Source organism: Gambusia affinis, linkage group LG12, assembly GCF_019740435.1.
Source record: "Gambusia affinis linkage group LG12, SWU_Gaff_1.0, whole genome shotgun sequence".
NCBI lineage: Eukaryota > Metazoa > Chordata > Actinopteri > Cyprinodontiformes > Poeciliidae > Gambusia > Gambusia affinis.
The window spans coordinates 10,324,908-10,338,133 of NC_057879.1; the positions used below are offsets into that span (position 1 = coordinate 10,324,908).

General features: G+C 38.1%; 1 protein-coding gene across 1 annotated transcript; it reads left to right on the top strand.

Annotated features, from left to right (window-relative positions):
• The first annotated feature begins 3,506 nt into the window (after positions 1 to 3,506).
• On the top strand, positions 3,507 to 10,335 carry nmnat3 (nicotinamide nucleotide adenylyltransferase 3). The gene is made up of 4 exons (XM_044134959.1): positions 3,507 to 3,614; positions 5,661 to 5,844; positions 8,866 to 8,942; positions 9,627 to 10,335. The coding sequence occupies exons 1-4, from the start codon at positions 3,572 to 3,574 to the stop codon at positions 10,040 to 10,042; spliced, it is 720 nt and encodes a 239-aa protein (XP_043990894.1). The 5' UTR covers positions 3,507 to 3,571; the 3' UTR covers positions 10,043 to 10,335.
• The last annotated feature ends 2,891 nt before the right edge of the window (positions 10,336 to 13,226 follow it).

Consider the following 13,226-nt stretch of genomic DNA (forward strand, 5'->3'; position numbering starts at 1 on the left):
AACAGTTTATAGGAAAATAAAATAGTAAAAGGCGATGGGAAATAAAAAAACAAGTGATTTATGTAGATAATGAGAGGAGTTCTAACCTTTCTGAAATGTACAGTTGCAACAATAATGCTTAAAGCGGCTCCTACATGTACATACCTCTCATAAAAGGTACGGTTTTTGAGACAAGAGAGCACTATGAGTCATTTTCTTTCGTTTAAGTTTTTGTGATCTTTATTGTGACAAATATCCTGCACAATTCAACGATTCACATTCACTTATGCCACCGCATTTCATGTTAATGTCGGTTTGGGGGTTTTCTGATTGCTCGCTTCCATGTCTGTTTGGTATTGTTTTGCAAGCTCTTTCAACTATTTCATTAAAATCCTGCTGCTGTCTTTTCCCGTCTGTCTCGTTTTGATATTTTTCTCCGTTATTTGCCGGATGGGAATCAGCATGATGTGATACTTTTTGCTGTTTTCCCCTAACAGGAGACTCTGATCATTGCAACTTTACTCCCCCTCACAAAACTCCCAGTCTTAAAGTTTTTTCCCCTGAAGCAGAATCACTGATGTGTGTTGTTCAGCAATTCCCCTGTGCTTCTTCTTCTCCTGAATATAGGTGTGCATTCTGGGGATTAGAGAGAGGAGAAGACCACGAGTGATTTAGGTGAAAAACAGAGATATTATGTTATTCACAGAATCATAACCCCCATTGAATGGGTTATTATAGAACCCACTCAATGGGTTCTACCACCCACTCAAAGGGTTCAATCATAACCCATTGAGTGACTACCACACTAAACCCACAGATGAACACATCTAAACAAATAAGTAAGTACCAGTACTGCTAGTGCGATTACTACTACAACTAATGCTACCACCGCCATCATCATTGCCATCAAAATCTCTTTGTTAAAGTTCCAACCAGGTCCCTGAGGTTTAATCTCAGCCAAGTACTAATAACAAAAATATATATATATACAAACAATTTCTGCACCATAAAGTCTTTTGTATTTCTTTGGCACTGACTCTGCATTAGATTTTTGTCCAGTTGCTTTTGGAAACCTTTCCTATGCGTCCCAAATCTCCACTTACAATTGACATAGCTCAAGTTTTTGTATCCCACATACACTTGACTTCTGTCTTAACCTCTTTGTTCTTGGTCATCTTCATCATCTTTTGTTGTTCTTGTCATGGAGCACAACGTCTGATCCGTTTGCAGAGATGGTACGATCTCTAGGGATGGTCAAGCCCCACATGAGGACATAAACCCCATCATCAACCAGTTTCACAGTCCTCTCTCGTACCATTTCTCCGTTGCACCTACGTTCATTCTCTGGCACAAACTCTTTTGGTGCCAATATTTTTATTTGATTAATGGTCTCCTAATGTGTCCTATAAGCACAAGAATACTGACATTTGTAGGAAAAAACAGGAGCTGAATATACTCAAATACATTTGTTTGATGATGATGATGATGATGATGATGATGATGATGATGATGATGATGATGATGATGATGATGATGATGATATAATAATAATAATAATAATAATAATAATAATAATAATAATAATAATAATAATAATAATAATAATAATAATAATAATAATTAATAATAATAATAATAATACACCTAAATATTGTTCTTTTGAAAAAACTTAAGCTTAAAATATCACACATATTAATTTTGCATTGTTGCAACAATTATGTTAAAACAACAGGGAACAGTTTGATTTATGGGGTAAAACTGTTAAGGAAACTAATTGCGACACAATTACAGTGTTTTAAAGTGAGTACCTAGTTTATACTTCAGAACTATGGACAGTTCCTTAATTGCTGTTCAACGTTTCCCCACAAGGGGTCGCACTTTTGCCTGTTTTAAAGTGCGGAACCTTTAATCGTTTACTTCACAGAGCAGGGGGAGTGGAATAATAGTTACACGCCGTCCAAATGTGAAAATTGAAGGTAACAAACAGATGAAGGCTTTTACTATGAAATGATGTGTGGGTTGTAATATAGAGTCATTTAGTATTTTATTATCACAGTATTTAAATGGTTCAAATGTCGCATAGGGCACTGCTCTGATCGATCAGCTAGGCCGGTTATTGCTTCCTAGCGTCTCAATGTCAAATCGGTGTTTATCAGAGTGTTGTTGTTTTATAACTTCAACACCTTGAACTCAATACATTAGAGTATCCCCGAAAAGCGCTTTATTTCAGTATTACGATTCAAAAAGTTGAATCCATACATTATATGGATTCACTACACATAGGGTGATATGTGTCTAGTGTTTATTCCTCGTAGTTTTGATTATTGTGTCAGCTAATGAAAGCCCTACATTCGGTTGATCTAAAATTAATAATTTTACATGGACAAAATTTGATCTTTTTTTTTGGTCTACAACTGTCTGATTTCATGTATTTAAGCCAAATGAATAAAAATTACAAGTCTTCTTTTTGGATGAAACTACAATTATCCTTTCATTTGGAAATTATGACTGCAGATTTGAAGAAGAGTGCAGAAGCAAATTTCTTGAGGTCAGTTGGCATTTGAGGGGCCATGCATTCTGCTGGTGTTGGTCCACAGTGCTTATGAAGTCCAAACCGAGCATAGACAGCTGCCAGAACATTTGAATGTATTTGTTTTTAGTTTGTTTCGAGAGCTAATATTTTGTACATTTGATGGAGAAAACAAAAAAATAAAAAATAAAATCATCTTTATAACGTTGAATTCAGTTTAAGCAGCTAAGTGGTAGATGCTACTTTTACTTGTGATTGTGCACATCATAAAAGAGTCTGCATCTGATGCAACTTTATAAACTAACCTTGCACTACGTGGAAAAATCTTTTGCCCCTAAACCTGATAAGTGGCACAGGCACGTTCAGCAACAACTGCCACTGAAGTGTTTGCAAAACCGACGAGTTATTTACATAAATGTGAACAAAATTTTGATCGATACCTTATTGTTGGTTTAATTCATCTGATTTCCGGAATACTAAAAAACCTTTTGTAAGGCATTCAGAATCAGAGATAAACTTACTGGTGTGCTTCAGATCAGTGTCGTACTTCACAGCCCAAATAGCGTTTTTATGTTTTATGATTCAAATCAACATTTGAAAGCTGTTTTTGTATTTATCTTTATTTGAATTTAAAATGGGTTGGATTTGAAACACTTATGTGTGATAAAAAAATCTCAGGGGTTGCACTGTACCTCTAAATGTTGCACCCAATCATGACTTTCTAAATCTACTTAGTTTTGCCATTTCTCATGGAGGTACTAATCTATTTGCTTGAAACTCCTGCTTTAAAACGAGTGGAGAACTCTATGATCGTCGTTGTGGCCATAGTAACACTGTTTAAACTTGTAAACTGTATAGAAAATGAGTGAGATTGCCATTATGTCCATCTTAATGTGATTAAGTATGACTTATTCACTCGGAACAACTTGTAAACAAAGAATACCTTTTAGATAGAAGAAGATGCATTCTTCCTCTCAATTTCATTGAAAAGTATGGAATAAGACTTTCCTCTGCTTTCCTCTCAGGTTACCTGGTTTTGTTAATCCAATCACCAATCAGCACATGCGGCTATTTGAGCTGGCCAGGGACCACATGCACAGCACAGGTCAGGTCCGAACATAACAGACGCAGCGTCTGCTACCTGTGTTTTTGATTGGCATTAAAGCTATCCCCTTAGCGTCAAAGCAGCTTGATCATTAGACTGACGTCCATCAAGTGAATGTAATGTGATTTGGTTGCCTGCAGATCAGCAGTACTGTTCAGACGTACTTATTGTTCTCACCAAAGTAGTTATTTAAAGCTTTGGTTATAAAATTCATCCATCCATGGACACAGTCATGTTTTTGGACTGTGGGAGGAAACCGGAGTACCCGGAGAGAACCCACACATGCACAGGGAAAACATACAAACTCCATCCAGCAAGACCCCGGGCCGGGTATCGAACCCAGGACCTTCTTGCTGCTCGGCAACGTTGCTGCTGAGCAGCCCTGGGTTGTAAAATTATTGTTTTAAATTAACCTCTTCTCAACTACATCATCCAAAGAGTTGAAGTAAGTAGGGTTTCTAACAGAATTCGGGACCTAAAAATGTGTAGGATGACGAAATTGGTAAATAAGAAATAAGCTTAGTGATCAGTTATTTAATTAGGATTATGTTCTGCACTTCAACTAGCCGGCCCAGACTAGTTGGAGACTTCACTCATATATTTTGGGACTGTCCAAAATTATCAACATATTGGAAAGGAATACAAAAGGAAATTAACAACTGCCTGGGCATTACAATCCCCCTAGAACCATCCTTTATAATACTAGGTATTTTCCAGAATAAAATCCAAGATCACAGTAAGATTTACATTTTAAAGATCTTGATGATTACGGTCTCATGGCTGAAGCCTCAGCTAACGATTCCCAATGGAAGAATAGAGTGAGGGAGGTTTACCATATGGAACAAATTACGGCAAAACTTCAAATGAAAAGTGACATCTTTATAGAAAAATGGTCTTCAATTCAAGCATTCATTTCAAACCCAACTGATGGAAATTACGATTAATGAATGGGAGATTCCTCTGTATTTTCATTTTATTTATTTTTTTTATTTACTTATTTTTTCTTTTCTCACTTATTTATTTATCTTTATTTATTTTTTACATCATCTTGTTAGGGTTTCTTTAAGACCCTGGACAAACAAAACCTTTTTTAAAAAAGATAACATGTATTTGTACATGTAACCTGTAAGACGTGTGAGATGTGACATGCACTGGAAAATCTGAATAAAAAAGTTCAAAAAAAAAAAAAAAAAAAAAAAAAACAACTAGCCGGCCCAAACCTTCTGCAGTGCTGCACACAGGCCTACAGGAAGCAGTGCAGAGTCTACATAAAAGCACCTTAGCTACATTTTCAGAATACCAGCATCATACAAAACATGAATCCTTCTGTATATACATAACACATCACAGCAGAAGTGTTGGTGAGAACAAGAAGTCAGCAAGAAGAAAAACAACTAATATTAACATTTATAAATCTTTCCCATGTATGTACTGAAACTCTCCTCAAACATGGCATCTTTAGTAGCAGTAAAATACAGCTGGGTTTGTCTCGAGGTCCTAACAGCATCATCTTGTTACATCGTTATATCGTCCCTGTGTTGGATCCTTTGCATAATGCATATTATAGTTTCCATGAACACACATCCTGGAGGACCCAGGAAATACAGGAGGAACTGTTTCTGTATAAGGGATTACCTTATATATGTGTTGGATAGTTGGATGGATGGATGATTAATGCTCTTGTATGCTTTTCTTTGACCATTTTTTTAATCTAATTTGCCTTAAAGTGCACACAGATCTGCTGTTTTCCTATTTGTTTGTGCCACCGTTGCATTGCAGTCCTGTTTTTTTTTTTGTAAAAACAAAGTAATGTTGCAAGGTCTAAGCTATGAAGTTTGTTACAGTGTAGATCGATTAAGTCACGGGCAAGCACTCGTATCACTGAGTTATAATAAAAGCAAGTCATATGTAAATGTCAGATCTAATGAAACATTCAGGATACCACCTCATAAACTCTATGAGGATGCTTTATCTTTTGAATAAAGTTCTTTTTCTTTATTGACTGTCATGACCTGGAAAAACGGCTTTAATAATCCCTCTCCTCAGGCCGGTACGAGGTGGTGGGGGGCATTGTGTCTCCAGTGAGTGACGGATATGGAAAGCAAGGTCTGGTCCCTGCGAAGCATCGGATTTCTATGGCTAGACTGGCCCTTCAGAGCTCTAACTGGGTCACAGTTGATGAATGGGAGAGCCAGCAGCCAGACTGGACGGAGACAGTGGTCACTATGAGGTATAAAACACATTTACTATACGGTTTAAAAATGGCCACGTTTAGAAAAGCAGAGTAAGAAGTGGAAAAAATGTGGTTTCTTTGGTTTTAACCTGCTCTGGCGTGGGCAGAAATGCATGTCTGGACGGTAGTCAAATGTCAGATGGATTACTTGAGTAAAATATAAAGACGCAACCCAAGCACTGCAGTGAAGAACGAGTCTGAAACAACAGAGTTATAGGACTAATTAAGGGAGACGAGTGAGCTGTCTTCGGTGGAAATCAAAGTGGAGTATGCATCAACTAAATCAGTTAACAGCAACATGTATCTGGCAGAAAGAGAGGAGCTTAAGTACTGCTGGGGATAATGAGGTGAGTGGATAGAAGTAAGTCAATGAGGACTAGGGAGCAAATGTTGCTGGGGACACGGTGAGGGCAGCTGAGGATAAGGGAAAGTGATGTGAGAAAACCTGGCTCACATCAAGCATGTTTTCTCCCAATTCAATTCACTCCAATTCAGTTCGAATTATAATAGAATTTAAAACACAAGTTAATAAAACATTATCTGTCTGCAGTCCAGCAGGAAACACCGACTGGGGACTGAGGAGACCAGAAGTGCTCCTGCGTTTGTGGCAGCAGTAGCCTCATTAGCGGCTTCAAACTGAAGCGAAACTGAAAAATGCAGAGTGTGCTTTTAGATTTTGTCATGTTACAACCACAGACTTCAATATGTTTTACTGGTATTCCGTGTGAATATGTAAAGTTGAACTGTAGAACTGGAGGAAAAGCCGTTGATTTGATGCAAAGGACTTGAGACTGTATAGCAAGAAAATGACCCTTAACATACAGTGAGAGCTACAAACCAATGGTTTAGATTATTAGATTAAAGGATATGATCACTAGAATGATCAGTACATGCACACTGGCTAAGCTTTCACAGTATAATTGCCTTTACGCTTCCCAGTAAATCGCTTCCTTGAAAGTCTGATGACATGCGTTGAATTGTGATTTCAGCGTGGCACAAATAGAGGAAGCTTAAAGTTTATGATTTTCCGAGCCACTGTTCATCGTTGTACTTGAGACGGCATTTAAACGTAATTACTGATTAAATTGGAAGCGTATTCTCGGTTTATTGTAAGCAGCATATTTTGAATCACACTTTAATTCAGAAGCAGCTATGAGAGTTTTACAGCAGTTCTAATGGGCTTTATGAGGGAGATGATGTCATCCCTTCGCCATGTCAGCAGTTTTCTACTACTATCACGGTTCCTAAGATGCAGGTTTATTGTCCGAATGGCCGCTAGGCTGAACGTGATTTCCTATGGAGTGAAAGCAAGGTCCCAGGCTGTTAAATTCACTGAATAAACAGTGGCAAAAGCTTCTAGGAAGCCACAGAGGCAGAAAGATGGAGACTGGTATACTGGTTGCCTTTGTTTGCTAAAGCAATTTGTTTTCCCTGGGTGAGGTTCTTCATTGCTGTAAGGACATAAGATATCTTTTGTCTATATTGTTGTAATTCTTTGCATGCTTGTCCCCAAAATCTAAGACTGTAAAACCTTTCTTGGTGGATCTGGGTAAATCTAGATCCTTTGTCATTAGATTTTCAGGCCTGATTGAAAAGGAAATATTCAGGGAAAATGTTTAACCAGTGTATATTTTGTTTTTGTTATATGGAGTGCTGCTGTATCATTTTTGCAGTTCATATTTATTGCTCATTTTTGGTGTTTGTTGGTGATATGTTCATCGCTTATATGACATTCTAGTGGGCTGAGGTTGTGTCTTTTTTGGGGGGGGGTTACATGTGCAAGAGAATTCAAGCCTTGATCAAAGTACTCAGCACTGAAAGCTCAGAATGCAAAGCTTACACACAAAAAATGTGTTTGATATCTTGCAGATATCTTCTTTTCCACTTTTTTTTTTTTTTTTTTGCAAATTCTTCAGATCACACAACACACTTTAATATCCATGAATCAAAAACGTAAGTGAATAGAAACAGCAGTTTTCAAATGATGACTTCGTTTAAGACGGGAATCCAAACTAACCTTTCCATATGTGGAAAAATTTGTACTCGTCATAAATTAATTGTGATTAACCATATTTTTTAACTGGCTAAGTTCAGTTTTACTTGCCACGTGCAGGCTGGATTTCCATCAGATCTGCAGTAACAAGAAATATGTTAAACAGAACCTGTATTACAACATGAAGTAGGCTAAAATAGATTATAGACAAGTGTAAATAAAAATCATTTCTATGGCTTTGGGACTCCAGTAATCTACAGGGAGAACCATCATTCGCAAATGGAGAAGACATGGAACAGTGGAGAACCTTCCAGGAGGTCAAAATGAATCCAGAATAACATTTTAGGCGCCACAGGACTCACTTACCTCATTTAATAGATTAAGGATTTAACAATAACAGACTGGGCAAAAATAGGAACCAGATATTTACAAGGTGAAAAATTGCTGCTGACCAACAAAACAACATAAAGCTCTGTCACATTTGTCAAAAATATTTACATTTTTTTCATTCTCAGCCCGAAAATCCTAAAGGAGAATGTCTGTCGATCAATTTGTAGCCTTATGCTCAAGAAGACTCTGGGCTACGGCTAAAAGCATCTGCTCGTATTTTTTGTATTTGCCATCATCCATCTAACTATTTGCATCATCATTCTTGTTCCTGTTCCCCACTTCTCACAAATCGCCTCATGGCTGGACCCCACACTCTGCTACACGCCGCTGGTCTGTAAGCTGTGTTTGCGCAACACGTGTGCTTATTATCAGAAATGAATTGGACCGTTGTTGTGGGGCCGTAAGGAGGCCGCGTCACACATTATGTCGTTCCCCCACATGCACACTGGACTCACACAGACAAACATTCAGGAACAACTTTAAGGAGCTTTATTTGAAAACATCTGAATTTGTCATTCATCTGTTCTGGTTTCTGAGCTGGTCAGTGATATTCCATTAATGTTTAGTTTGAGTAAGCTCCAACATTTATGTGTATATGCACAAACATAGACTTCTTTTGTGTCTTTGTTCACCAGGTATCATTATGGGAGGATTCTGAAAGAATATGAGCAAAGCGCAGAAAGGCACAGCGGGAACTTTGCTTCTCCATCAAGTAAGAGTCCTGAGTCGTTGGGAAAATGAAAATGACTGAAATAGGTATTTTAAAAAAATTATAAATGCCTTTTTTTTAATTTAGCTTTCAATGTAAATAATATAATTTGTTTCCTGTTCAAAAGTTGACTTTGGTCCAACCTAAAGTATTTTGTGAACTGTCATAATATATATATTTTTTTTACACATTATTGCCCTTGGACAAATTTGTCTTCCTATGATTGCGGATCATCTCCATCTCAAGGTTTTTTGAGTAACAACTCTGGGGTTGTGGCTGTTGAGCTTAGCTTTTTAAAAATCACCGTTGATGCAGGACTTGAAAAGAGGGACCAATATTTTGTGACATACGCGCTAGGATGGTTTGTGTAGATTTATTCCTAAAATAAGTAAAACGGTACATAGAAAATTGACTTTAATATATTCTCAGATCATCTTTGTAGTGGAATATCCCGCTAGCTACAGGTTTGTCATACAAATTGTACAAATGATTCCTGGATTAACATGAAGGGTCTAAAAGAGATCTGAAATCAGGTAATGTTCTGCTGTTAACTAATGATCCTCAATATAAGATGACTGCTGTAACAGATGATTGTGTTCGATTCAACACCAAACTGCAGTTTCACAACATTGACAACAAGGTTTTTGTCTCAAACTGTCGTACGATATTGTTTCCCTCTCCTCTCAGCTCCGTTTCCCCAGCTGAAGCTGCTGTGTGGAGCTGATTTCCTTTCCAGCTTCAAGATCCCAGGCCTGTGGCTGGAGGACCACGTGGAGGAGTTGGTCCAACGCTTCGGCCTCGTTTGCATCAGCAGAGGGAGTCTGCAGCCCGAGCGGGCGGTACACGAGTCGGACACGCTCTTCCGCCACAGGCGGAACGTTTTCCTGGTGAAGGAGTGGGTGAGGAACGAGACGAGCGCCACAGAGATCCGTCGGGCACTGAGACGGGACCTGAGCGTGAAATACCTGATCCCAGACTCTGTGATAGAGTACATTCGCCAGCACAAGCTCTACACAGAGGACAGCGAGAGGAGAAACGAGGGCACGGCACTCAGGCCGCTTATCAAACAAGCACATCAGCCGATAAAGAGTCTGGACGACTGATAAAGCAAATTAAGCTCCCATCCATCAGCCCTTCGTGGAGGATAAGTTGACTTTAATGTGAGGCAGGTTTGCACAACGTGAAACGGTCTGCAAAAGAGCACATTTTGACTGGATCCATTGTACAGAAGAATCGCTCCAGTGTCTTTTAATGCGTGCAAACAAATAATATGTTGTAATAACAGAGACTTACATTTATGGTCACTTTATTTATTTTTATAAGGTTTTGCTGTCTTTCCCATCTTATTTCTTCCTCATACTATGCCATAAAATGGAATAAAATCTTTGTATTTGAAGCATTTTTTTATGTCTCTGTTATATATTTCTTTCCACTCTCAACCTCACACCCCACTTACATAAAAACCTATGGAAATAGTTTAATCAACTGCTTTACAAAGGTCGTCTTCAGTAGTTTCAGTCCAGGGTAAACCCTGGACAGATCGACTGTCCATGACAGGGGTACACAAGACAAATGTTCTTAAATTCTTAAATGTTAAATCTGCTATGTACACTCATTCATGGGAAGGGTGAGTTAATACGGAGGAACAGCTGGACCAGTGGTTGTGGATCTTTATACAACAAGCACCATCTCAATACATTGTAAGGTTTCCAGGCACCTCTGGAAGCTACTGGATATTTTAGCTGTAATACAACCAAAGTTTGACTTTTTCATTTAGCTTTTGATTAAAGTGTCAAAAATTACTAGTTGGAAAAAGAAAAGAAAAAAAAAAAGACAGGAAGTTGAAATTACGAACAAGAAGGCCAGAGGCTTCTTATCAACCAGGACAGTAAAATTCAATACGGCTGCTGCACATAATAAGGTGCATTTTTTACACTTCTGATCATAAACTAAGAATTTCAATCTAACGTATTCCATTTTATATAAAGCTCCGTGTGTGAGATGCTTGATATGAGAACGTAGTTTGTCCAAACTGACTTTTCATAGTGCGATGTCCTCTAAAACACGCTCTAGTTGACCAGTTTATATTCTGCTTAAGTTAATAACAAGAAAGTTATTAGTGCAAAATCGCTCTGCAGTGAAACTAAGGGGGATTATTTCAACCACCAATGAGCAACAATGCTTAAATGCACTGAAGATGTGTTTTTTAACTTTACAGGGAAAGCTTGCTGTTGTTGTTTTGTTGTTATTACAGTGATAATAGGTTGCTTTAGCTTTGATTGTAGCACATATTCATTGTGGTGTTGTTTTGTTTAAGTTACTGTAACTCAACATTATTTCCACCTATATAGAGTAACTCACTGATGAGTGTTTTTCTTAAGGCTGTAAAATATGTGGGTTGCTCTGTTGAACAGTGGTTAGCAGTAGGCCACCACAGCACCGCTCGCAGAGATCATCAACTATCTCTTTTTTCCTCCCCCCTTTGTCCTTCGAATTCCAGTGTGAGTGTTTGTTTTCTGCAGCTCCTTCCAAACAGCAATTCATTCTGGATCCATTCAGTCTCCCCATTATCCTCCCCACACTGTGTCTGGGAGGCCGATATTATTTTCACAGAAGGATTTAAAGTAATCCTGACAGTTGCTCGGCTACAGGAGGTGTTTTCTCACCAAGGCCCATGGCTGCAATTGCTGCCACACTGCTGATCCTGGATGGCATCCTCAGAAAGAATGAGGAGGGTGTGCTTGTGTGTGTGGATATGTTTGCACCCTCCGTGCGACTCAGTGGGCTCAAAAGAGAGATTAGCAAATTAATTGAGTTATTTAGGGAAGACAAAAGAAGTGGCAGGCCTATTGTGCTCCATGTAATGGTTTAATTTAGATTGTTTAAAGCTCAGGTGATTTAGCTGTGCTGTCAATGTTCCTTTCTCCGTCTTGTCATTTGCATAGTCCCATGCAAAGGTATTCATCCCTCGAATTGTTTTCTCATTTTGTATTGTTGCGATTTCTTAAAAGGATTTTAGGAGTCTACCGACACAAATGAGCACCCACCAGTATAACATGCCCTGCAAAACATTTTTGGATGATTATAGAAGAGTGGCGAAAGGAAAGCGATTGCGGAGAGAAAATTGCAATTTCTGTTTACAGTTTGCCAAATTAGAGGAAACAGTGAACATGTAAAGTTGCTCATCTTCAGGCACGGGGAAGCTGGTCAGGGATTGCTGGGATGATGGATGGAGGTAAACACAGGATAATTGTGGAAGAAAATCTGTTGGAGGCTAAAAAAAAAAAAAAAAAAAGACTTGACACTGTGAGTGGAGGTTTACCCATGACTAGAGAAGCACCAGCAGAAATGATTTGGATCATAATATATGAATTTATGAGATTGGTATAACAGGACTCCAGACCTGGACCTGAATCCACATGATAATCTGTGGCAGGACTTCAAAATTCACACTCACAGATGAATTGCATCATATTGGACTAAGCTTGAGTATTTTTTTCTTTGTAGAATTAATAAAGATTTATTATTATTATTATTATTATTATTATTATTATTATTATTATTATTATTATTATTATTATTATTATTATTATTATTATTATTATTTATGGATGTATAAGTCTGGTATAGCACCCTAAAATAGATGTCGCTTTATTTATAGCACAATGTGACTGTACGGTTTTAAAGTTTTGACTCAGGGAGGCTGAATGCAAACACACTGCATACTTTCCAGATGTTTATTTGTGAAGAAAATTTGAAACGCTTGAATTAATTTCTTGCCTCTTTTAACCTCACAACAATCCATTGAATTGCGTGGTTGTAATATGAACATGAAGTGTGCATACTGTTGTAAAGGACTGTAAGTGTTTGATATTCTATTCTTAATAGCCCTGCAGTCAGATTTAAAGGCAAATTTTGCCGATAAAGTAGGCCTCCACAAAATCACCTTATACAGACAAAATATGCTCCAAAAGTGGAACTGCGTGTAAAACCCGTGTGTTTTTTTCCAATCCCACATAGACAACCAAGCCTGCATCAGCATAAAGCACAGAAGTGTTTGTGTATTTTTTATGTATCCTATCTGCACGCGTCAGGTTCCCTACTGTATGTATGCCGAGGGGATTGAGACATTATACGGATTATCGGCTGTGGGAGGTGAAGAGGGAGGTGCGAACGATAATTTCAATTAAAAAAAATTAGAGTCGGCAGGTAATCGGATTAGAGCGAGATTGGTTCAAATTGGGACTTTTAGCTGCGTTTCCTTCACTCTCCTCTCCAGCGGCCGAG